General features: G+C 35.8%; 3 protein-coding genes across 10 annotated transcripts; 1 reads left to right on the top strand and 2 right to left on the bottom strand.

The window, feature by feature from the left end:
* The first annotated feature begins 508 nt into the window (after positions 1 to 508).
* Positions 509 to 10625, top strand: LOC112501514 (myb-like protein X). Of its 8 annotated transcripts, none has more exons than XM_025105163.1 (10): positions 528 to 599; positions 721 to 953; positions 1674 to 1749; positions 1836 to 2042; positions 2144 to 2403; positions 4284 to 4425; positions 5109 to 5480; positions 5858 to 5989; positions 6515 to 6643; positions 8438 to 10625. In XM_025105163.1, the coding sequence occupies exons 2-10, from the start codon at positions 844 to 846 to the stop codon at positions 10364 to 10366; spliced, it is 3357 nt and encodes a 1118-aa protein (XP_024960931.1). In that variant the 5' UTR covers positions 528 to 599; positions 721 to 843; the 3' UTR covers positions 10367 to 10625. The 8 variants fall into 8 exon arrangements, with proteins under 8 accessions (XP_024960928.1, XP_024960931.1, XP_024960929.1 ...); XM_025105161.1 differs by having other exon boundaries at positions 1833 to 2042; XM_025105162.1 differs by having other exon boundaries at positions 535 to 606; positions 1833 to 2042.
* Positions 10626 to 12069: 1444 nt separating this feature from the next.
* On the bottom strand, positions 12070 to 15674 carry LOC112501527. The gene is made up of 3 exons (XM_025105182.1): positions 15550 to 15674; positions 13570 to 14302; positions 12070 to 12383 (listed from the first exon to the last, which is right to left on the bottom strand). The coding sequence occupies exons 2-3, from the start codon at positions 14177 to 14179 to the stop codon at positions 12184 to 12186; spliced, it is 810 nt and encodes a 269-aa protein (XP_024960950.1). The 5' UTR covers positions 14180 to 14302; positions 15550 to 15674; the 3' UTR covers positions 12070 to 12183.
* Positions 15675 to 16996: 1322 nt separating this feature from the next.
* Positions 16997 to 22253, bottom strand: LOC112501503 (DEAD-box ATP-dependent RNA helicase 11-like). Its single transcript, XM_025105144.1, has 6 exons — positions 20672 to 22253; positions 20357 to 20440; positions 19981 to 20223; positions 19027 to 19194; positions 18699 to 18812; positions 16997 to 17721 (listed from the first exon to the last, which is right to left on the bottom strand). The coding sequence occupies exons 1-6, from the start codon at positions 21410 to 21412 to the stop codon at positions 17170 to 17172; spliced, it is 1902 nt and encodes a 633-aa protein (XP_024960912.1). The 5' UTR covers positions 21413 to 22253; the 3' UTR covers positions 16997 to 17169.
* Positions 22254 to 25221: the final 2968 nt, after the last annotated feature.

Raw genomic sequence — 25221 nt, 5'->3', positions numbered from 1 at the left:
GGTCAAAGGAACGCAATGACTAAAACCGAAAAAGGTAGGTCCGAAGGCAATTATTTACATCCGATTAGGGTTTGCGTGTATCAAAAAACCGTTTAACGAGCATGTATCATGTTTATTAAGAGGAAAAAACACCAGAATCTTTCATAAAACAGATATCTGAATATACTGCTATAGATTGAAATTTTTAGAACCAAATACAGTATTCTTTGCAAGATTATTATCTTATATTCATATAAAGTATACAGTAATTGAACACAGATCGAAATAGCAGTGTACGAAACTACAAACGTAGTGGAAACGGTCGAGAAGCGACACGATTCGGAGACGGAAATAATTTTGGAAGAAAAAATTAAGTTTATATTTTATAAAAAAAAGTAAAAAATAAAAAAGGATTAAAAAAAATGGGAATGGTAATGTAACAGTATCTCCTCCTTTTAACCGTGACAAATGCTGAAGCCTCAATCTCACAACATACAACGATATAAATACAACACACACACACACACACACACAACCAAATCTCATCGAAAACCCTTACGTTCTTCGTCTCTATCGCTCTCTAAATTCTCAGAGATCCTTCCAACAAATCAATTCATCAGGTATATGGTAATTCGCAATTTTAGATTGAATATATACATATATTATGAACTCAATTAATCATCGCTAATCATCTAAACCCGATTTTTTCCTTTCTTTTGTTTCCCTTTTTTTCTGGATCAGATTGTCGATAGTGTAAGAATTCGCTTCGGAAATATTGTTCTTAATCGGGGACTGGATTTGGAAATGGAAAAATCGATGAAGAAATGTATGAGAGATTGAGAAAAAGGATGCCGGAATTAGCGCATGATTGTCAATTCAGTGGCGGCGACACCACGACGTCGTATGGACCAGTTTCATCGACTGGTTTTTGGTCTAAGCATCGGGATGATGTCAGCTACAATCAACTACAAAAGGTAACTTAATTAGATTTTTATTTTGTTTTTTCAGATGTAATTTTTTGGGTTTCTCTTAATTTTAATTGTCTATTTGCCGTTTTTGTTCAAGCAGATTGAGGCTATTCATAGATCTTAATGGTATTGTGGTTTATTTAGATTCGTACTTGTGAGTGAGTAGGTTTTTCATGATCTTTTTCTACCCTGTATTGGTTTAATGTTGACTGTTGGTGAAAGTGAAAGAGAAGCACCTATCTTAAGAGTTAAGACCTCCAAGTGGGCGTGTAATGAAGAGTCATAAAAAATGTTATCAGTGCTGGCAAAAGTGAAAAGGTTGTTGTAACAGGTCCTGTTACAATCAGGACTGCAATACACCATTTGTTGAAGCTGACAGTAAGACCTTTGAGTTGTGTCCCAAAGTTGACTTTGACTTCCTTTGTCTCATAAAGCAAGCTTGCATCCTAACATAAATGGGTTTTGATCTTCAAGGGTTGGGGAGGGAAATCTGTGCCATAGCATTTTTGCAAAGTAGATGTAATGGGTATACTACATGATTATGTACTTACTTCCTGGAAATACAATGCCTGAAGCATGCAGTTCTGGTATGTGTGATACTTCAAGTTGGCAATATAATGTTGAAAACAATGAGGTCTCCCTGTTGATTCAAACTAGTTAGTCATATAGGAAACATTTCGCTTTTGTATGCGATATATAATTATTTGGTGTCTGTATTTATTGTAGTTCTGGAGTGAGCTATCACCGCAAGCTAGGCAGGAGCTCCTCAGGATTGATAAGCAAACTCTTTTCGAACAAGCTCGTAAGAATATGTACTGCTCCAGATGCAATGGGTTACTTCTGGAAGGTTTTTTGCAGATTGTCATGTATGGAAAGTCTTTGCAGCAGGAGGGAACGGTTGGTCAGGGTTCTGGCAACAGACTTCAAAATTCAAAATGTCATGCTGTTGAGGATGTGTGCTTGACAATTGGGTGCAATGATGATGTTCAAGATCCATCTGTCCACCCTTGGGGAGGTCTAACTACCACTAGGGATGGAACACTCACCCTCCTGGATTGCTATATTTATTCAAAATATCTGAAGGGGCTTCAAAATGTACACGCCTGTATAATTGTCCTATTCTTGATTATTATGCTGTAGTTTCTTTTTTTTCCTGGAGTGGTAATATTTGTTATCTCACATTACACTCAAATCAGGTCTTTGACAGTGCTAGAGCAAGGGAGCGGGAGCGGGAGTTACTTTATCCTGATGCGTGTGGAGGAGGAGGTCGCGGATGGATTAGTCAAGGGATGGTGGGATATGGCAGAGGTCATGGAACTCGAGAAACATGTGCTTTGCATACTGCCAGACTTTCTGTTGACACTTTGGTTGATTTTTGGTCTGCACTAGGAGAAGAGACACGCCATTCTCTTCTAAGGATGAAGGAAGAAGATTTTATGGAACGACTAATGTACAGGTAGGTCTTGGTTATAGACTTTGTGAGGTGTTAATTAAGATAGCTCTATCATGAACTTTAGCAATTAGTATYACATCATCAACAGTTGAAGGATGTTTTGGTGTTGATATGGGAATTTCTGATGCTGCTTCCCCAAACAGAGCATGGAGACATTCACCTATCCTTATACGGTGTTGTGCAAGGGATAATGGGCCACAAGGTTGGCCATAACACTTGTTAGGATTTATGCACAAATATCAAGTTCAGCCAGTTGTCATATGTCTAGCTGTTTGGAGTGCCCATAACAACTAATTACAGTCTTATAAACAATTGAGATTATTTCTTTTCTGTCCTTCAGAATCATCTATGGGGATTTCRAGAAGGGCTTGGGCTTCCATTCTTTTTAGATCAAGTAAATCACTAGCTGRATTAGAAACGAAAAGTTAAAAGTAGACCACACAATTTATRGGGAGAAATTACATGCAATGTGCTATGTTATTGAAGGATAATACTAGAGTGATTTAGTCTTCTTTCTACTTTAGAAATACTGATAGTTATCATTATTATTTAGGTCAGTTATGTTCAATGGGTGCTGATTATGTTTTTATTGTAGAGTGGAACTTTTGTATTGGCATCAGCTCTAATGAGGCAACCAGATGATCAAATAACAAACTTTAAGATGTAAAAAGTTCTTTTTTGGTATCAGATGGGAGATGTAGGTATGCAAGTCACGTTGGATGGAAATTCTGTAGCCTGAAGTGCCTTACTTTAGGTTGATCATGATTCTTGATGCCAAGTTATTTCGATTACCTCATCTCGTTATCATACATCACTTCCTGGTGGTTTCACTTCACATTCTGCTATGTATGGCTGCACCTCTTGGTGATCTACATTCTTAGGTTTTACATGATTATTTGTAAAAAATTTAAAACATAAAGGCATGCAATCTTTACAAGCTATTAAACTCAACCCACTGTAGTGATTCGAATTGTTTTACCATAAATGTGACCTCTTTGCCTGGTCCTGATCATGCATAGAGTACTTTCTGTTAATCCATTCTTCTGTCTTTATCTTTATATTGAAATGTCTACTTCTATGAAGTGTTCCAAGCATTAGCTTTGTATTCCAGATTGTTGGGGTTCACGAGGAGATGCATCTATATTTCACTGAAGTCTGGTTTGTTAGTTGTTACTTATTTTGAATGTGAGAATCTCTACATTGAACTTCTAGAAACTTACCATATTGTAGTGTGAAAATGTCCCACTGACTGCTGTAGGAATACTTAATTTATGCATCGGTTTAGTTAATTAACAAGTTCACACGGAGATGTAAAATGAAGTGTACAGATTCTTAGAAACATCTAAATCAGGCAGCTATCAGACAAATAAAGAATTTTCTGTTAGTGCAGTTTTCAAACTTTTTTATTTCTCGCTAACTACTTAGGTTGCTTAACATGTAGATGGATTAGAGATAAATAATTCTTCAACTCATCAAACTGGAGAAAAAGATATACTAAGAATTCGTGTTCTGCAACACAGAGAAGTTGTCGAGACTGTCTAATGCCCCCATCAAACCAATACTTTGCTTGGTATTCTGGGATAGGTCAGGAACCAGAAGCAAGATTTAGTAAGAGTAATGCTCGAGCATTTGGAAGATAAAACTACATTCATGTTAAATGAATTCTGTTGTAATGAAGTTTGATGATAAGGAACAATGACGAGATAAAGTTCATTTCAATTGAATTCCAGTAGTTGGTTTAAGTCTTTCCTGATCATAGATAAGGAAAAATGACGAGATAAAGTTCATTTCAATTGAATTCCAATAGTTGGTTTAAGTCTTTCCTGATCATATGCAGGGCATTATGCTGCTACTAATTTAACTTTTGACTCCTTATTTCACAGGTTTGACAGCAAGAGGTTTTGTAGAGATTGCAGAAAGAACGTTATCCGTGAATTCAAGGAGCTAAAAGAACATAAGCGCATGAGGAGAGAAGCTCGCTGCACAAGTTGGTTTTGTGTAGCTGATACAAGCTTTCAATATGAGGTGCATTTCTTGCTATGCGTATGCTATCGAACATCAACATATACAATTTTTTTTTTTCATAACTCAAGTTTCCAGTAATGGCTCCTGCATTGTTTTATGTTACTGTTCCTACACTTGTGAATTACTCCCTTCCTCCCAAAATAGATGTCCACAATGAAAAAGGCACACAGTTTTAAGAATGTGTAAATATTACACTTTTTAATTAACTAAATGACAATTTTACCCTTAATAGTAGAGGGAGTACTGAATTTCTCTATCTCATAATCAAGGGACACTTATTTTGGGACAAACTAAAATGTAGAAATGTCGACACTTTTTTTGGGAAGGGGAGTATGTGATCTCCTGTTTCTGTCAAGTAAAAAACTGTAAGGGGCTGTTTGGTTGGTTTTTCATCAAGTTACATATGGATAAAGCTGTCTATGTGAATTAATCTGTCTGTATAGATTGAGAAGGTTTTTGTTTAGGAGGGTTTTTTCATAGATGAAAGGAGTGTGTTTTTTAATTAGGAGGACAGGTTTGGAAAAAACTTGGCTTTCTGTATAAAGCTCCCCCTTAGAAGCTTACTGAATAAGCCACTATCAAGCAGTTATGTATAGCTGACTGAATAAACTGTGAGTTCCATTAAGCTTGTTAAGCTGCCAACAAACAAGCCCTAACTCACTGAGGCAATGTTATTCTTGCAGGTAACTCTTGACACAATCCAGGCTGATTGGCACCAAAACTATGCGGACTCTACAGGAATATACCAGCATTATGAATGGGCTGTTGGAACTGGAGAAGGCAAATCTGATATATTAGAATTTGAAAATGTTGGCTTAAATGCAAGAGTTCAAGTGAACGGTCTAGATTTGACTGGTTTGAATGCATTGTATATCACTTTAAGGGCATGGAGATTCGATGGACGCTGCAACGAAGTATCAGTAAAAGCTCATGCTTTAAAGGGGCAGCATTGTGTTCATTGCAGGCTTGTAGTTGGCGATGGTTTTGTTACAATCACAAGAGGAGAAAGCATTAGGAGGTTCTTTGAGCATGCAGAAGAGGCTGAGGAAGAAGAGGTGATTAAGTGATTTTGATTTTTGAACACACTTTCCTTTTTTAAGCTTAACGGATCATTTTTACTACTCTTTCCGTCCCGAAATAAATACCTACCTTTCTTTTTTAGTTTGTTCCAAAATAAGTGTCGGTTTTCAAAAGTAAGCGTCTACTTTCAAATTCTACCCTTGATTATGAGATAGAGAAATTCACGCTTTTGCTATTATTAAGGGTAAAATTGTTATTGAGTTAATTAAAAAAATCCAATAATTACACATTTCTAAAACTGTGTCTATTTCATACATGAATATTTATTTTGGAATGGAGGGAGTATTTTCGTGCAAATAAATGTAATTGTTTATTTACTTGCATGATTCTTATCAATGGAAACTGATTTCAGGATGATGATTCCGTGGACAAGGATGGGAACGAGCTAGATGGAGAATGCTCCCGTCCCCAAAAACATGCGAAGAGTCCAGAACTTGCTCGAGAGTTCCTTTTAGATGCCGCAACAGTTATTTTTAAGGAACAGGTATATTCAAATACGATAAAAGAAATTATATTTTCTTGCGTTTGTCTGTGATATGGACTTCTATTTTCTTCATTGTGGATGTTTATATGCATCTTTAAGAAATCTTGGATACTTTTTCTCGATACTTCATTTTGGGGGCTGTGTGGTTGGTTTTCTATCAAGTCATGTATGGATAAATCTGTCTGAATAGATTGAGAAGGTTTTTGTTTGGGAGGGTGTTCTCATTGATGGAAGGAACGTGTTTTTCAATTGGGAGGGGGAGGTGTGGAAAAAACTTGACTTTTTGTATAAAGCTCTCTTAGAAGCTTACTGAATAAGCCATTTTCTATATCATTAAGCCACTACCAAACAGCCATGTATAGCTTAAGATCATTAAGCTGCTAACAAACAGGCCTTAGATGTAGTAAAGAACAGGACTGCCTTTCCTTTTCGGACCAATCAAACATTAATTTAATACCATACAACGTATTATTGCGGTTTTTGTAACAAAAATCATGCGTAATTAGTTGTGATTATTTTCCGTAGGTTGAAAAGGCTTTCAGAGAAGGGACTGCACGTCAAAATGCACATAGCATGTTCGTATCTCTTGCACTAAAATTGTTGGAAGAACGTGTGATGGTCGCATGCAAGGACATCATCACTTTGGAAAAACAGGTAAATTCTGGTTTTTTTTTTTTTTTTTGCATCTAGATATGGTATTATCGTTGTAGAGGAAGTCTGAATGAAAGCCATAAATAATTTTGAGAACCGGTATATGCATATATAGGGTTGGGTTCCGGTGAGGAAAGTTAAGGTGAGAAACGTAAGAAGGGATCTCCACCCTTAGATGCATATTAGGATGAGATGCACCGGATCAATCCCCGTATCAAATGCGATTCGTGGGTGGGTTTGAGATTAAAGGTGATCAAGGGTCCGAATCCCTTCTTACGTGTCTCACCTTAACTCTCCTTCTCACACGATCCTTTGCCGGCACATATATATATACACACATACATATATATATATATATATATATACATACATACATACATATATTTACATATATACATAGATATATATACATACATGCATATATATGGGGGATTAATCATTTGAGAACCCATTAAATTGTGATAACCTTGAGAACTTGTGCATCATGTGTTATTTCATATGATTTTTTCTATCAAGGCATACTATTTAATGTATTGATTAACATATATTTGTTTCACAATGTGTTTGTTTTATATATATTCGTTTCACAATTTGTTTGTTTTTTCGTGTATTTTGAATTTCACAAACACGTCAAAAAGGTTTGTGAACCGAGCATATGTGAAACAAATGTATGTTAATCAATATTCCAAATTCTAGTCTTAGATGAAAAAGAATCATATGAAATAAACATATGGTGCACAAGTTCTCAAGGTTATCACAATTTCATGGGTTCTCAAAAGAAGATCCCCATATATATATATATATATATATATATGTGTGTGTGTGTGTGTGTGTGTGCAGGCGAAGGATCGTGTGAGGAGAATTAAGGTGAGATGAATAAGAAGGGATCTGGACCCTTGATTATCTTTGATCTCAAACCCACCCATGAATCTGATATAGGGATTGATCCGGTGCATCTCTTCCTCATGTGCATCCAGGGTGGAGATCCCTTCTTACGCTTCTCACCTTTAACTCTCCTTCTCACAGGAACCCAACCCTACATATAGGGTCCTAGGGGAAAACCGCAAAAAGAATGAAAACTCGAGGAACACCTTGGTAACCATTTATCTATACGATATACACCTGTGCATTATAAGTAATATGTAAGCAATTTGTTTGGTATGCACATGTGCATAACATGCGCACGTGCATAAAACCCAAGAAACAACTTCACTTGTATGCATATGTGCATATTGTCCATATGAATGGGTACCAAAGTGTTCCTAGGTTTTTCATTTTATTGGGGGTTCTCCCATAAACCTCCCTCTCTCTCTCTCTCTCTCTCTCTGTATATAGTCCCCTTCTTTGGCAAACTCTCTAATTGTTACAAACCATGCAAACCAATCTCAACCACCCATCTAGGTTAAAGAATATATGGTTCCATAAATATCTCGATTGTTTTCTACTTTAAAGTGTTGATCGTAATTAATGAACTCTGATCATCTTCCATAAATATCTTGATTATAATAAATGAACCCTGGTCATCTTTAATATATATCTCAATTATTTGGTTTGTAACAATTAGAGGATTTGCGAATGGTTTGGACTCTCTCTCTCTCTCTATATATATATATATATTGATGCATATACGCTATCAAAATATGTCTGTTAATTAGTATGTTCATCGATGTATATGTGAATTCATAGTACATATGCATCAATGCATATATTGGTTCTCACGGCTCTGAAAATATTTGTGGTTTTCATCTGAACCTTCTCCTATTGTTGTATGTTGTGTTATTAACTCTATTCTTTCAGTTTAAACTCCTTGAAGAAGAAGAGAAGGAGAAGCGTGATGAAGAAGAACGAAAAGAGCGTAGAAGGGCAAAAGAAAAGGAAAAAAAACTTCGTAGAAAAGAGAGGCTGAGGAGTAAGGAAAAAGAAAAGGAAAAAAAATGTTCTCAACCTGGCCAAATTCCTGCGGTTCCCGATGCCAACGAGGAGTTAACGAGCGTTCATGAAGACCTAAATGACAAAAGTGAAGCATATTGCGAAGAACGAGAAGATGCTCTGTTTTCTATACCTGCATTAGAAGATTGTATTCAAGAGGAGCAAATACTCAACTACGACGAAAGTTCGAATGCGGAATTCAGTTACGAGAAAGACGGAAATGCATCGTTTGCAAGCGATCAATCGAAACATCCAAGGAGGAGACTGAAATCATGGAAAGATTATCAACTCGATCAATCCTCAAAGTGGTCCGATAGACGGCGGTTCACAGCTGGCTCCGAAAATGGGTCGATGGTCAGCAAACCTGCGCCAAGGTTCTACAGTGATGGCTTTGAAACTTCTTCAAGAAATGGTAATTTCAATGGAGTAAATAAGCCGGCAAGAAGGTCTAATGGTGCGAGGTACAACGAGCGATCATATTGTTCTCATAATCGGATGAACAGCAGGTACGACCCCCCTGATTGCAATTGCTACCAACAAGATTACAGACCGAAAGTTGGTAAGCAGGAACCCGATACGGATGTGTCGAAACCGTATTTTCGTGGAAACAAGTACAATAATCAAACCGAATTCGTTCGCGAGGCTTGTGGAAGATCGAAAAGCAAAATCATCACCGGCAACAATGCTGCAGGTCGAGATTCCCCATATACAAAGAAAGTGTGGGAACCGATGGAAACACAAAAGCGGTACGCCCCCAGAAGCGTTCCGGATCCCGATGACATTACTGATCGTTCTGCTACCGTCACCGAACCACCCGTCAAGATTATTAGTTCATCAGATGGGACGAATTCGGCCCCTGCCAATCGTGACGATAATGATTTGAAGGAATCAAAAAGCAGAATTCACATAGAAGCGGATGCAACCTCATCCGTAAGTGGAACAACGGATCTTTCTACCAGTAGTAACTCCAATTCCGATAGCTGCTCATCATGTCTTAGTGAGGGAGACGGAAATACTTCGTTTTCCTCTAACCCCCAGAACCCCGAATCCTCATTCACATCCGATTCGGAATATGCCAGCCATCATTCCGAAGTGATTAAAGAAACATCACTCTGCCTCGAGAACGACTTTCCCGTTATCTCGAAGGTGCAGAACACAAAGGAAAACGACGTTCTAAGAAAAGAGAACTCAGGAGAATTCTCGTCAAAAACAGCGGAAAGCTGCAAATCCGGAAAGAGAAATGACGTTACCGGCTCTCATCCGAACGTTATTCCACCGCCATTACAACCGCAAAGCCTACACTTTCCGGTGTTTCAAGCTCCTTCCATGGGATACTACCATCAGGGTCCGGTTCCATGGACCACGGCTCCAACCAACGGACTAATGCCGTTACCGCACCCAAACCACTATCTGTTTACTAGCCCATTTGGGTATGGTCTGAATGGTGGTTCACGTTTTGTTCAGTATGGTGTGGGTGGGGTTCAACCGCTGGCTCCACCACTAATGAACCATGGTCAGGTGCCAATATACCAACCAGGTCCACAGAACAGTGGTGGTAAAGACCAGACGAAAGTTGATGAGAATAGTGAGAAATTGCAGCAGTCAAGTGGTGTGGAAGAAGGAGGAGGGCAGAATGGTAATTCTAGTGCAAGGGGGTTTTCTCTTTTCCATTTTGGTGGACCAGTGGATGTTTCAAAAGGAGGAGGGTTTAAGCCAAAAGAAGAAATAGATGTGAATGCTGTTGAAGAATATAACTTGTTTGCAGCAACAAATGGAATCAAGTTTTCAATCTTCTGAATACCAACAACAACAACAACAACAACAACTACAGTTTTGAGAGGTACCCAACCCAACACAACACAAAACCATTTTTATTTGGCATGAAATAATAATATCTTGTGAAACATGTTCCTTTTTTTGGTTAGTTTTTGATTGTTTATTGTTATTGTTATTGTTTTTGGTTTGGTGTAGAGAGAGTCTGAGTTTGATGGTTTATTTTTGTATTGTTGAGGTATTTTCTTCTTTTTGTTTCTATAGCAAATGCAAAAGATAATGATCATAGACATCATCAAGCTTCTTTTTTTTCCCATTTTAATGCTTTCTTTTTTTTTATTACTATTTTGTTGTTACCATGTTTTAGCTGCGATGACTCCAAGCTGTTTGTGGTTGTCCGGGGATTAGTTGTTATGCGTAAGCTGACTAGGATAACTGGGAAAATGATTGTACCAAGTTACAAGGAACCCGTTTTTTCGTTTGATTGTAATGGAAATGAGCATTTGTCCGGACCTGCAAAACCAGGGACTGGGGATCTCCAAAAGTTAAAAACCAGGGATGGAGGTGGGGCCAGGTAACATGATTCCCGTCTCGTCCCGTCCCGATATATTGAATATATTTATTATCAATTACATTATTTACAAAAAAAATAGATATAGTGTATGAATAATATCTTGAGCTTTCTTCTTATGTAATCCCTCCATTCTAAAATAAGTGTTTACAATTGAAATAACACACGGTTTTAGGCACATAATTGTTACATTTTTTTGTTGACCAAATGACATCTTTACCCTTATTTCATTTCTTTCTCTTCACAACTCTTAAATATTTGTGCATTAAAGGTAAATTTGAGAATTTGATCATTTACTTTTGAAAGTGGACATTTATTTTGGAACAAACATAAATAAAAATGTGGAAATTTATTTTGAAACAAAGGTAGAACATTTTTTCTAACTTGTTTTTACATTTTTAGATAGAAAACATGGGAGTCGAAAATGTTTATGAATATCTGACGCTCCATAAAAGCAAAAGTTCTAAAATATGTGAGATTTAAACATGGACCACACCGGATCGAGTATGATGTTTTAACATATTTGATTCAAAATGTCTCACATATACGGGGAAAAAATCATCGATTCCCCGTTGGGGACATGATGGAGATGTGATCTTATTCCCTGACGGGGACGGGGACAGGGACAGGGATAGGGATGGAGATTGAGGATCGAGGGGGATTAGGGTCCTGCACCATTGCCATGCCTACGGGCGACGTTGCCTGCGACCTCGTGTCACGGCCATAAATCATACATGATTTTAATGTAAAATCATAGATGATTCGGTCGCTTTCTTCTTATTTAGTTACCGTTCTCGTATAAACATTGAGTTCCAATAAGAAGGAGAGTTAAGGTAAGAAATGTAAGATGGGATCTCCACTCTTGAATGCACATTGGAATGAGATACACCGAGATACACGGGATCCATCTCCGTATCAAGCGTGATTTATGGGTGTGTTTGAGATTAAGGTGATCAAAGATCAAGATCTCTTCTTACGTTTCTCATCTTAACTCTCTTTCTCACACAAAATTTCATCTCTCTCTCTATATATGTATATGTATATATATATATATATATGTGTGTGTGTGTGTATAGAAAGGGGGGGGGGGGGCTTCTTTTAGACAACCCCTTAAAAAAGTCCCCCCATGAAGCAAATATTCAATCCAAGAGCATAGTTGTCATAAAATTCCCACCATCTCTCTCTTCTCATTCCAAAGTTTTGGTCAAGTTTTATGAAAGTCAAAAACACAGGACTAATAAGTGGCCAGTTTCTGAGGACCATACACCGGCTAACTACTTTTATATGCTAATACAGCAAGGTAAAATCCTGGTTCATCGATGAACTCGACCATTGTAAAAGAATGATCCGAAGCCGCACACTCTAATGTTGGTTTATCGGGTAAGTTCGAGACTACAACATCAGGGTACTCTACTTTCTGCTGCTCCACCAGTTCTTTTCCTTTTGGATAACTTATCACAATTCTTGCACCTGTCCACCAGTTATATATAACAATTAAATAAAAGTACCATCTTGATGCTTAGGGTGCATCTGGTACATGACGGTATAAGACAGTACAAAAACTTCTTGTCTCACATTTGACGCAACATTAGACTCTGGACAAGACTTAGTGGGACACAAATGTACTTTTTTTGTCCCACCAACAAAAATCAGGTCGAAGGGACAAGATTGGTAAATTACTATACTATCAATGTCATATTAGAACCTTAAAACCTTCAGGAATTCTTTCACCTGCTTACCTCACTCTTGCTTGTCCTTACCGGTCCGGTTTACGTACCTAACGCATCCTTACAAACTCGCATTTCAAACTACCCAAAAGAAAAGAACACTGCCTACATGTTTGGTATGGGGTTTGATTTGGACTGTAACCTGGACTAGAAGGATGCTCAAGCAACTTTAAAGATTTAAGGTATATTTTTGCTCCAACAACTATGCTATAATATATGCTAAAATAGAGAAAAGAAAACAGAGAGGGGAGATATAAAATCTCCAAGTGTAGAGAAATCTCTAAAACTCCATATTTAAGAGAAAGAAATAATATTGAATTATTTCACTCCAATAGGAGACATTGGAATTAAGTGTTTAGAATACAGATAATATTTTATTAAATGTATTGAATATTTTAATAATATAATTAGTGTTAAAATTGCTAAAATAGAGTAGTTGATGGAGTTAGATGTAATATTTTTTAGATATTTTAATTTTTGATACTCTATTTTAGAAAAATTATAGCATAGATCTTGGAGATACTCCTACAATGACAATTAGGATGATAACTTTTCTTGTTTTATCTATTTTTCATCTTGCATACATCTTAGAAGGAACCTGCTAGCCTTCTCCTGTACTATACTACTCCCTCCATCCATATTTCTATTTAAGTTTGTCCCAAAATAAGTGTCCACTTTCAAAAGCAAGTATCTCCTTTCCGACTCTACCCTTAACTATAAGATAGAGAAATTCATTACTCCATCAATTATCAAGGGTAAAACTGTCATTTAGTCAAATAATAAAGCATAATAATTACACATTTAAAAATTTTGTGCTTTTTTCATTGTGGACATTTATTATGCGATGGCGGGAGTACTAAGCTTCACGAGAGAATAATAAAATTTTAGCAACATGCAGAGAAACCACAAGGTTGTAATAAGAAATATACCTGGTGAGCAAACTTTGGAGAGTGCACCAAAGACTTGATTGAGCTCAAATGGCAAAGCAGGAAGGAAGTAGAGGAACACAACATCAAAAGGTGCCCATTTTTCAGGCAAAAAAATAAGTTCTCCTTGCCAACAAATAACCTTGTCGTACTTTTCTTTAATGCAGGCTAACACGAATAGAGAGTCATGAACGACAAGCAACTGTTTGTAAGAGCATGTATCAACAACTCGATCAACAAATCCTTCTGACCCGGTTGAAATTAAAATCTTTGACTCCGCTCCAACTTTCCCAGCAGAGATGATACGGTCAGTATTTTGTTTGTAAACTTCATCAGAACTTATATCATCTGCATCAAGAAATGACCAATCTTTCTCCACAAAATCTTCAAAGTTCATGACTGGGATCGCTCCTTCACTGGAAGGAGTTACAGCATAAGTGGTTGACTTATGTGAAGCAGAAGTGGATTGGATTGAAAGCGAAGAAAGCCGGTGATTAATGAAAGAGAAATGCGATAAGCATTTATAGTTAGGCCATAACTGAAAACAAGGTGTAGGGTTACGGTAAGAAGATGGAAGGCATGAGGGAGAAGATGGTGAAAAGATTGAATTCATGGGAGTGTTATCAATTTGTTGAAAATTTTCAAACAAGCTAGGCTTTTAGGACTTCCAAAAATGACACTCAAGATCTCAATTAACTTTGTGGCGGCATTTCACAGATACAGCTAGCCTCTAATCCTGGCAATATTTTATCAGAAAGACAAAAAAGATGTTAATATTTCATCGGGAATTAGACGAATGTTAGTATCCATTCCACATTAAACACCTACTCTTACTGAACTCTTGTGATGAAATTTGGCATATGTAAGACATAGTGAGAGCCTAATGGCTGATGCTTCAACACTCTTAAGAAGTAATGGGAGTTGGAGAATAGCAAGTTGGCAACATAATGGTAAGAGATAACACCAATCAATCATAACACCACAATTTTATTACTGACATATTCTATAGGGTATATCAGTTTCCATGAGTAGAAAAAAGAAATCTGAAAACATCCACAGATGCCAACTACTTTCCAAGCAAATGGTTGATTACGATTCGTGTTTGCTCCAATTCTAGTTTAACCTATGGAACATCCAACCAACTCTATTCTGAAGATTCTAGCAAGTATTCAAGCCATGTCTAGACTACTACAACTGAGCTTATGCACCTTATCTACGATGAAGATCAATTCATTTAAAATTCTGAAGTAATGAGAAACAAAAGGCTACATTTTCTTGAGGGCATGTTTGGTCTTTGGTACATGAAAAGATATTAATTCTTTGTTATCGGAACCAACGAGTTGGAACTGGACCACATTGAGTTCACAGTTTCAACTTCTTTTGCTCAGACTCTGATTCCATCAAATTGAATTGTATTACCAAATCAACAAAACCTAATAAATTAAGCTTTGAATGTAATTCCAGACCTAAAATTAATTGCTTCTAACCAACGAGCTTTGTCTCATTTGATATCCAAGTTATTGCAGTTTCCCTCCAACCCTATCCCTGGAGGTTCAAATCTCGTGTAGACAATTCAATTCAAGGGTGTGTTGGCTTCAAAAGTTCTCCCCCAGTATAAAAACCTAGAAACAGCTGGTTTCAATAATAAAAAATACTCTCACTTATAACAGCTTAAATTACAAAAAATATTTCACTCCAATTCGTCACAGGAAGCCCTAACGTTTAAAGCTTATGCTCATGTTCATTTCTAAGTATCCTTAAAACTCATAATTTCAGCAAAAATTTTCCGAAAGTTCTAACGAAAGTGAACTTCAAGACACTTTGATCAACACAACTGATAACTGATAAATCGAAGTCACAAACTTCAATTGAACTCAATTCTCAACACTAATTTTAGTACCCTCAAAGGTACTAAATTCGAGACCAAAAGAAAAGAGAAAAAGGGTGTGTGTGTGTGTGTGTGTTCGTGCAATATAGAAGAACCTGTAATCTGAAAGGCGTTTGTGACCGCCGCTCCACCGCCGAAGGAAGCAAGAGGTGTGGCCGTCGCCGTCGTCGGAGTAGCAAGTGGAATATTATCTCCTAATCCGTTTAGAATGTCCAAAATCGTAAAATATGTTTGAAAGTAGGACCCAATAAATGCAATTGACAATATTTACAATTCGATCCCTCAAATATTCCACATAAACATTTTTGACCTTTTTTCCAAAACTAGAAAGTTATTTACCGAACGTTTACCTGGTAAGTATTTATAAAATCATTTATTTTATTGAATGAGCATAATAAGAGTCGAAAATTTTATCCAGTGAGAACAATAATACAGATAAAGAATCATATCCGATAAGTGAGGGTGACAACTCTTACTTGATAATCGCTTATCGAATAACTGTTGTATATTATATCGTTTTGATGGATTATAATCTTATCTAATAAAATAAATTCGAGTGTTAACTTTTACCGATAAGCATTTACTGGGTAAGTGCTTGTGTAAACAATCCCTAAACTTAATGATGTTAAAACTTTTACTCCAATCCCTAAAATCTATTTACATTTTATTTGGTTTTCGCGTTGGCCGTTTTTCCTTAAAAGAGTATTATTTTTTTCATTTTCAAATGTATATAAATCGCCCTAGTAAAAATCATTACAAAATACTGATAAGACTGATTATAGAACATAAGTAATATTTGGATTAAGACATATCTGATTAAAAAAAATTACTAATTGTTAAATACTTATTGTGTTCTTTAGACAGTGCATCTGATATATATACAGTAAACAAGACAAGACAGAACAAAACTTATTATCCTGGGACTGGATAGAATAAAAATACATTTTTTCTCACCAAAATAAGTGGAATAAAAGTTTTATGAAACGAGATAAAATAGATAAATTACTAAACGGGGCTCAATCATTTGAGAACTTCATATATTGTGATAACCGTGATAACTTTTATCTTAACGTATTGTTTCACATATATTTGTTTCACAATGCATTTTTACTTCATATGTATATGTCGTTCACAATGTACAACTTTTCAACGTGTAACTTTTGTTTCACAAACTAGTTGAAAAGTTTCACATTGTAAATCAAATACATATAAAACAAACAGATAATAAAACAAATATATGTTAATTAATATTCTAGATGGAAAAAAATCATATGAAATAACACATAATAAACTAGTCCTCAAGGTTATCACAATTTCATAGGTTCTCAAAAGAAGATCCCGATGGTGACAAGGAAGGGATATGACTCAACGGTAGATTAGACCAAAGAATACGATTGCATTACTAAACTAATCAAAATGAATCCTAAAACCTTTCATAATTCTTTCACTTATAATGATTATTAACAAATAAATAATTCTAAAACTATATATTTATAAAAAATAAAACATATATTTTCCTAAAAGTTCAAAATAAAATATTTTGCAATATATTAAAATTTTAATTCTAATATGTTAGAAGTTAAAAGTACAATTCAAGAAAAGCTCCCCACATATTGCCATCAAAAAATAAACCAAATTTCAACACATTTCAATCCGAAAAATGATAAACATACTGATGGGATATGAATCAGTACATTTATTTGTACTCAACAAAGCTAATCCCAAGCACTGGGTGCACCTGCGCCACCCCCACCGTAACCGCCAACACCACCACTGTATCCGCCACCGCCACCACCACCACCATAACCGCCACCACCGTATCCACCACCACCATAACTGCCACCACCGTAACCGCCACCACCGTAACCGCCACCACTGCTACCACCGCCCCTATTATAGGAGCCTTCCTTTCTAAAGTCACGACCACCAAACCGTCCTCCTGACCGCCTATTCTTACCACCATAGGACGGCCGATTGGCATATCGAGTAAGCCATGCAGGTACTTCTTGATTAGCTTCTTGAATCAAAGCAGCTAGTCCTTTCGCTAGTGACATGTTATTCTCATTGAAAAAAGCTGTAGCCAAACCCGATTTCCCAGCTCGGCCTGTCCGTCCTATCCGGTGCACATAGTCGTCAATGTCGTTAGGAAGGTCAAAGTTGACCACATGAGAAACATGAGGGATATCGAGCCCACGAGCCGCCACATCCGTCGCAACTAGTATCGGTGTGTTTCCGCTCTTGAACGATCTCAATGCTTGCTCCCTTTCCTGCATTCATTTTAGCAACAAAAATGTTAAGATAGACAAAATCTGGAAGTCGGTACTCGTTATACCCACCACCGTCCGTCCATCTAGAGTTACTCCCTCTGTCCCAATATAAAAGTCCACACAGAAAAAAACACAAATTTTAAGAAATATGTAATTATTACACTTTTTAATTAACTAAATAACTTGTTTTTCACTTATATCCTTCCTATACATTTTTCGATCTCATAATATAAGGGTAGAACGTAGACATTTTTTGAGACAAACTAAAATTGAAATGTAGACACCAAATTTAGGAAGGATGGAGTGCAATATTTTCCATTTTAGGATATATTCCTGTTCTAGAAATATACTCCATCCGTACCAAATTAAGTGTCCATGTTACTATTTTATTTTGTCCGAAAACAAGTGTCCACATTACCACGTTAGTTTGTCCTAAAACAGGTGTCCACTTTCAAAAGTAAGTTTCCAATTTCCCAATCTAACCTTAATTATGAGATGATTATCAAGGGTATAAGTGTCGTTTAGTTATTTAGAAAATGTAATAATCGCACATTCCTAAAGCCGTGTGCCATTTTCATTGTGGACATTTATTATGGGACGTAGGGAGTAATAAGTCAAAATTACATAATAAGACATTACCATCATTGTTACAACTAAATTGTTTTGGCATTTATTCAGAGGTATTTTAGATTTTAAAAAATTAATTGAGCATCTGAATGACTTGGAAGGATGATTATCTTCCTCTTCCTATTATATTTTTACCAATTAATCACAAAAACAGTCGCTCTACTCTCTTTATGGTAAGAGGTCAAATTCACGTACACCTGGGATATACTAGACTCGTTGGTTTGGTTTGGTTTGGTTTGATTGTGGGCTCTTATGATTATTTCTGTATATAAACGAGACCCATAAAAATAAAAATGTTAAATTACCAAATGAATAGAGCCTTAATGTTCTGAATATCCTATCTGACTTACCGGTTGTGATCTGTCACCATGAATCGTTGTAGCAGGAAACCCATTACTATACAGCCAATATTCAAGTGAATCGGCTCCCTTCTTTGTCTCGACAAATACTAAAGTAAGAGGTTGCTGCAAAGAATTGGTAGCAGGTAAGTCGTAACGTTCATAAACATCAACATCAATATGCATTTAGGTGGACCTAAAAATGTATAGTTAGAAGGCGTTTGGTTCGCAAAAAAGTTTTTTGAATGAATGGAATCTGTCAACGGATATTGAATCTGAAGAAAATTGGAGTGGAACTTAATCGGTATTTGACCATGAGCATTTAGTGCTGAGTTATTACCTTTCCATTGGGTCCCGTATCCTTCTGAGCATGAAGAAGGTCCATAAGATGGCTTCTCTTGTCAACCTCTTGAACCAACTCCACCCTTTGGAGAATCAAATCCGTACTCGAACCAACACGTCCGACAGTTAGAAATATATAATTTGAAAGAAAATCAGATGCCAGTCTCTGCAAAACAAGCAAAAGTCATCAGAAAACTCTGGCTCATGCCATCAGTCAAAGACATCAATGGGAAGTTTTCACCCCCTTCAGATGTGTTCTTCCTATCATAAATAAGGGGTCGTTCACCCAAATGCTTACCCGGTAAGCGCTTACCAATAGGAGTCAACAATATAATTTATTTTATACATCAAAACGGTATCGTATGCAACAATTTACCCAGTAAGCGCTCACCTGGGTAAGAGTCGTCACCCTCACTTACCGGGTAAGACTCTCCATCCTTATCACCGCTCGTACCGGGTAAGATTCTCGGCGCTTGCCATGTTCATCAGGTAAGGAAAATTACCCGCCAAGCACTCACTGGGTAAGCGTTTAGTAAACGGCCCCCAAGTAAAAAAACTATATATATACATGCATAAATATTTAATACGGGGCAAGTTCAAGTGAAAACCGTAAATGTTTTGAGAACATGGGAACCAAGTATTCATAATTTATTCATGATCAATGTCATGATAGATATTCTTGATGAAAATTATTCATAATGAAAATATTATATATATATATATATCATGATAGATATTCCTGATGAAAATTATTCGTAATGAAAATAGATATTCATAATGAAAATGTTTGATATTATTAATTATGAAAATGCACGGTATTCATGATTATGTAGGGAGCCCATTGGAGATGCTCTAATACATGAAATAGTTGGTACACAAGATCTCAAAATATTTATGATTCTCATTTGAACTTTCCCCTATGTAAGACGATACAAATTAACAACCAGCAAACCTGGATTTCTGTAGGGAATGTGGCACTGAAAAGCATTGTTTGTCTTCCACCTTGTGGAGGCATGTCTGTTTCCTCCACAATTTTTCTGATTTGAGGCTCGAATCCCATATCCAGCATCCGATCGGCTTCATCAAGTGCCAAATATCTTATCATTTGCAATGAAACTTTTGCCCTTTCCAGCATATCGACTAATCTTCCTGGAGTTGCCACAAGAATATCAACTCCTCTTTCGAGCTCTCGTAGCTAGCCATGAATGTTATACCATTAAAAACCATCAGAAATCATGATAAAAGAAGCCAAAGGAAACCCATAAAAAGGGTCAAGAAAAAGAAGTCATCAATGTCAACTGAGTAAATTAGCCTTAGTTCAAGGTTACCTGTTGACTAATCGGCGCTCCTCCATAAACCACCACCACCTTTACACCTGTCTGATATGCAAACTTTTGAGCTTCGGTGTGTATCTACATGTAATGCAACATAGAGATATATCAACCATGCCAACAATATAAAATCAAACGAAACGAACTCAGTATATCTCACATATAGGTAGAGTCTGGGAAGGTAGGATGATGTACACAGACCTTACCTCTATCACAAATGGGTAGAGAGGTTGTTTCCATAAAGATCCCAGATTGCAAAACAAGAAACAATATGAATACATAAAAATCTGTGAAGTTAGCCATAAATCAAACCTGACATGAAAGCTCCCTTGTAGGAGATAGAATAAGAGCAAGGGGGAAGACGGTCCTGGTACCACGTGGTTTTTGCACAGATTGGGCTCTCATAATCCCACTAATTATAGGGAAGCAAAATGCGGCTGTCTTTCCTGAACCTGTCTGAGCGCAAGCCATCAAATCTCGACCTGCTAAAGAAATGGGAATTGTATAGCGTTGAACCGGAGTTGGCTTAACATACTTGCACCTCCTAATGTTCAGATTAAGAGCATCCCCTAAGTCTATATCCGCAAATGTATCAACTGGAGGTGGCACGTTCTCCCCGGTGGTTTCAACCGGAATATCCTCATAAGCATCAAAATTAATACCATTACTTTCTTGCTCAGACTTAATCTCCTCAACAGCATCTATATCATCATTACCAAATGGGTTGGCCTCCCATTCTCTACCACCTCTGTTTCCCCAACCACCTCTACCACCACTTCGACCGCCAGTACTGTATCCTGGCCTGCTATAATCTGACCTAGGAGCAGCCCATCGTGATCCACTTGTTTGTCCATTAGGTCCTAACCTATCATTTGTAGATGGTAGGCTACTATGCGACATAGCAGGGCCAGCCGCCTGCTCAGATGCAGGTGGTCTATTACGAAGATGTGGAGGAACATAGGCGGGCTTAACAGGAGCTCCTGAAGCAGCATTCCCATAATTTTCAGATCCCGATGCTGCATTATCAACAACATCTGCCCAAGAAGTTCTCATGATGTATAATATATCCTCAACCTTTCCCACAATCAATATCTTGCAAGACGACAATCACCGTCCAATTCTTTAACCAAAACACACAAATGCCAAAAACGTTCCTACCAGATTGCACTCAACACCGGATCTAAAGAATTAACCTTTTAACCCGCAGATCAATCCCTGATGAGACAGAAGAAGAAAAAGAACCCAAAATCAACAGTGTAATAATACATTAAGCATACATTACCCAAAAATCCAACATCTCGTGTAAAATCACATACGCATCCAATAAATCTAAACAATTGTCATATATCACGATAGAAACAAGTTGCTAAAACAATAAATGCAATCAGCTTGGATGAGCAACAGGATCTCAATTACGTAAAGCGTGTATATCCACACACACATAAATCGGTTACTGGTACACGCTAATAAAGCGCTCGTGGATTTCAAGTCTCATAAGATGCGTAACTACGACAGTATCGTCGATCATACATAAAACAGTATACCTCGATTTCATCTAAACGAAGACAGATACAAACTTGTCAGAAAGAATGAGATCGAGCAGTTCAAATGCAGAAAAATTAGCTCCAAAGACAAAGCTGCTGCTGCAGAGCGAATCTAGTTCATATAAAGAAAACCAAAAAGGAACAGACAGCGAACCTGAGATGATGATTAGGGAGCAGGCAACAATGGGCGTCTGGAGAAATTGCAGGAATTTAGGAGAATTAGAAACCCTAATAAAGAGGGATGGAGCGAAGCCAAAATATCGGATTAATAAGATATGCTGTTGAGGTGCGATTAGATATTTACTTTAGATTTTAGGCATCAAAAATCCTTACGACTTCTTTTCAATCCACGTGTTAATTTTTTTTTTATTAATCTGGATATCCAAACCGTTATACGAGCCGACTAATATTAGTACAACCACCTGTTTTGCAAATAGTCTGAAGTCATCGTATTTGAACCTTCATGACCACAAGGGGATTTTTATTCATTCTTGGATGTGAACCTGGACCTCCTGATACTTTTGACCTTTGGAGTCAAGCTCAAACCAATCAGACATCATCTTTGTGATTTATGTTATTTTTTTTTACATAAGCTAAAAAATATTTATATTTATTATTCTCGTTTTAATAAATTAATTTATGYATCGAAACTCTTTAAATCAAATKATTCWTAGACTAAKWWTCAGTGTATTATATGTTATTTCATATGATTTTTTTATCTGTGATTAAAATTTAACATAATGATTAACATATATTTGTTTCATAATATGTTTTTTTCATACATACTTGGTTCATACTTCACAATGTGAATATTTTTTGTGTGTTTGTAAAACACAAAACATGTAAAAGTTTCGTATTGTAAACTGAATAAATATAAAACAATGAAACAAATATATGTTGATTAAATATATATACTATATTATAAAGTATTTGATAAAAACTCTTAAAAACTATTTTTTATGCATGAAGTACCGTTTATTGATGCATATTACTTAAAGTTCAAGATTACAAATAAATTGTGATTAAGTACAACTTATTAAAGTTTTATGTTTGTATTCGTGTAACTAACTGTAGATAGACATAGTGAGATAGAAGATAAACATTTTATTTTAAATATAAAAAAAATTAAAATATAATTAAGATAATCATTGAGTTCAACAGAATACTTAATTATTATCTTTATAAAAAATTATATTATTAAATCAAAAATAAATTACTTCACTATTAAATTATAATAAGAAAATTGAATTAAAGAAATATACAAAAAAACAAGAATTTTTAAATAGTTAATTTGATAGTAATATTGATATATTTGTTTTTCAAATTTTATGATATCTGCAAATTTATATTTTACTCAAAAATAAAAACATTATTTTTTTCTCAAAATCACATAAAAACCGYATTAAAACATCTACAAAGACGAAATAAAACGAAACATTAAAATCGAGATATATCCCGCTACATTATGCGAGTATCCTTCTAGTATTAAATAGTATATTTAGATGGAAAACATCATATGAAATAAAACCTTATTAAGATAGAATTTCTCATAAATCTCATAAATTGTCAAATGATTAAAAAAACATGTTTGGGTCAAGTCATTTATTTGTTAACTAAGTGGTTGTTTGTTTACCTCTTAATAGTTCAATTAAGAGTCGGCATCTGAATCGCTAATAGATGAATTTTGCTTGGTAATGAAATTAGAGCGTTGAATGCTTAAGGGATGTCCATGATACAAAATCATTTAGAAGGTTTTATAACTCTTAAGGTCAGTTTTTTGCCAAACAAGATTCTCTTCTTAATGATTGTTTCTTAATGTAACTATTAAGAGATAAACAAACAACTCATACAAAACTTAAGTTTGATCTTTAAAAAGTATAAAATAACACGTACAAGTCAAAAGCACAGGAACTAAACAACTCGCATAGGCAGGGCTCCACCGCATGCAACAAGAAATTGTCGAGATCCGGAACCGTGGTGGCTAGATGCCAAAGCCATGTAAGAGGTGGCTAGGGGTTCAAAATCATGGCTACAATGATGAAGGTTCGGATATCAATACAACTAGGGATTAGACCATGCTATGATACCATGTAAAATAGGTGTATACTGATTTCCAATACATTCATTGAGAAAAAAAATGTACATCCTTATATATTTACCACTAGGAAACTAATAAAAGTTAACTAGAAATATAAACCTTATTGTCACAATTTTTTAGTACAATGTATAACAGATCTTTTTAGGATGTACACATGTGCACATACAAATAGTTGAAATTATGTAGGAACAAATTTTTCAGCGAGAACAATGAGAATTAATATGAATCTTTGAATAATTTTTTTTATCTGTTGGCTCACAAAAAACGCAAAATTTCATCTACCTTCATCTGATGGCTTAGAGAAGAAAAGGCAGACCTTTATATGCCTTCACCTTTCACAACATGAATTTGTTAAAGCTTCAATATGGTGATGAAAGTATAGATGCAGAGGTAAATGAAGATAGATGACTCTTTGTGTTCTTACTGTTCTCGCAAAAAACTATTATTATCAAAACCGACCCTACATACATACATACATACATACATACATACATACATACATACATACATACATACATACATACATGCATGCATGTATGCATGCATACATACATACATACATACATACATACATACATACATACATACATACATACATACATACATACATACATACATACATGTATATATATAGAGAGAGAGAGAGAGAGTGTGTGTGTGTGTTTGATTCATGGGAAAACTCCAAAAAAAAGAAAAAAAAATGAGGAATATATTGATAACGATGACCATTCATGTTCATATGCACGTATACCTACATGTAATTGAAGATATTTCTTCGTCTTTATATAACGTGTGCATCATGCACACGAGACAAATTACTTGTATGGATATGTCATATCGTACAAATCAATAGTTATTAGGTTGTTCCTCAGTTTTTCACTTTTTCAGAGTTTTCTCCTGAAGTTGATCCTCTCTCTATATACACCAGAAGGGTACTCGTGCAATGCATCGAGACACATTTCCATTTCAATGTTTTGTTTTATTTTTTATCCATGTCGATATAATACAATTTTATGTGGTTTTGAGAAAGCGAAAATGTTTTTATTTTTGAATAAAATATAAATTTGAAAATATCATATAAAATTTGCAAAAAATATATCAATATTAATATCAAATTATCTAATTAAAAGTTATTGTTTGTTTATTTTTTTTTTAATTCAAAATTTTTATTATAATTTAATTTAACGTAACGAATTAACTTAATTTAGGTTTAATAATAT

The sequence above is a fragment of the Cynara cardunculus genome, unplaced genomic scaffold, assembly GCF_001531365.2.
Source record: "Cynara cardunculus var. scolymus isolate 2C unplaced genomic scaffold, CcrdV1 Un_Scaffold_196, whole genome shotgun sequence".
Lineage (NCBI taxonomy): Eukaryota > Viridiplantae > Streptophyta > Magnoliopsida > Asterales > Asteraceae > Cynara > Cynara cardunculus.
The sequence above is the reverse complement of the archived record's forward strand: the minus strand, read 5'-3'. Positions and strand labels throughout refer to the sequence as shown.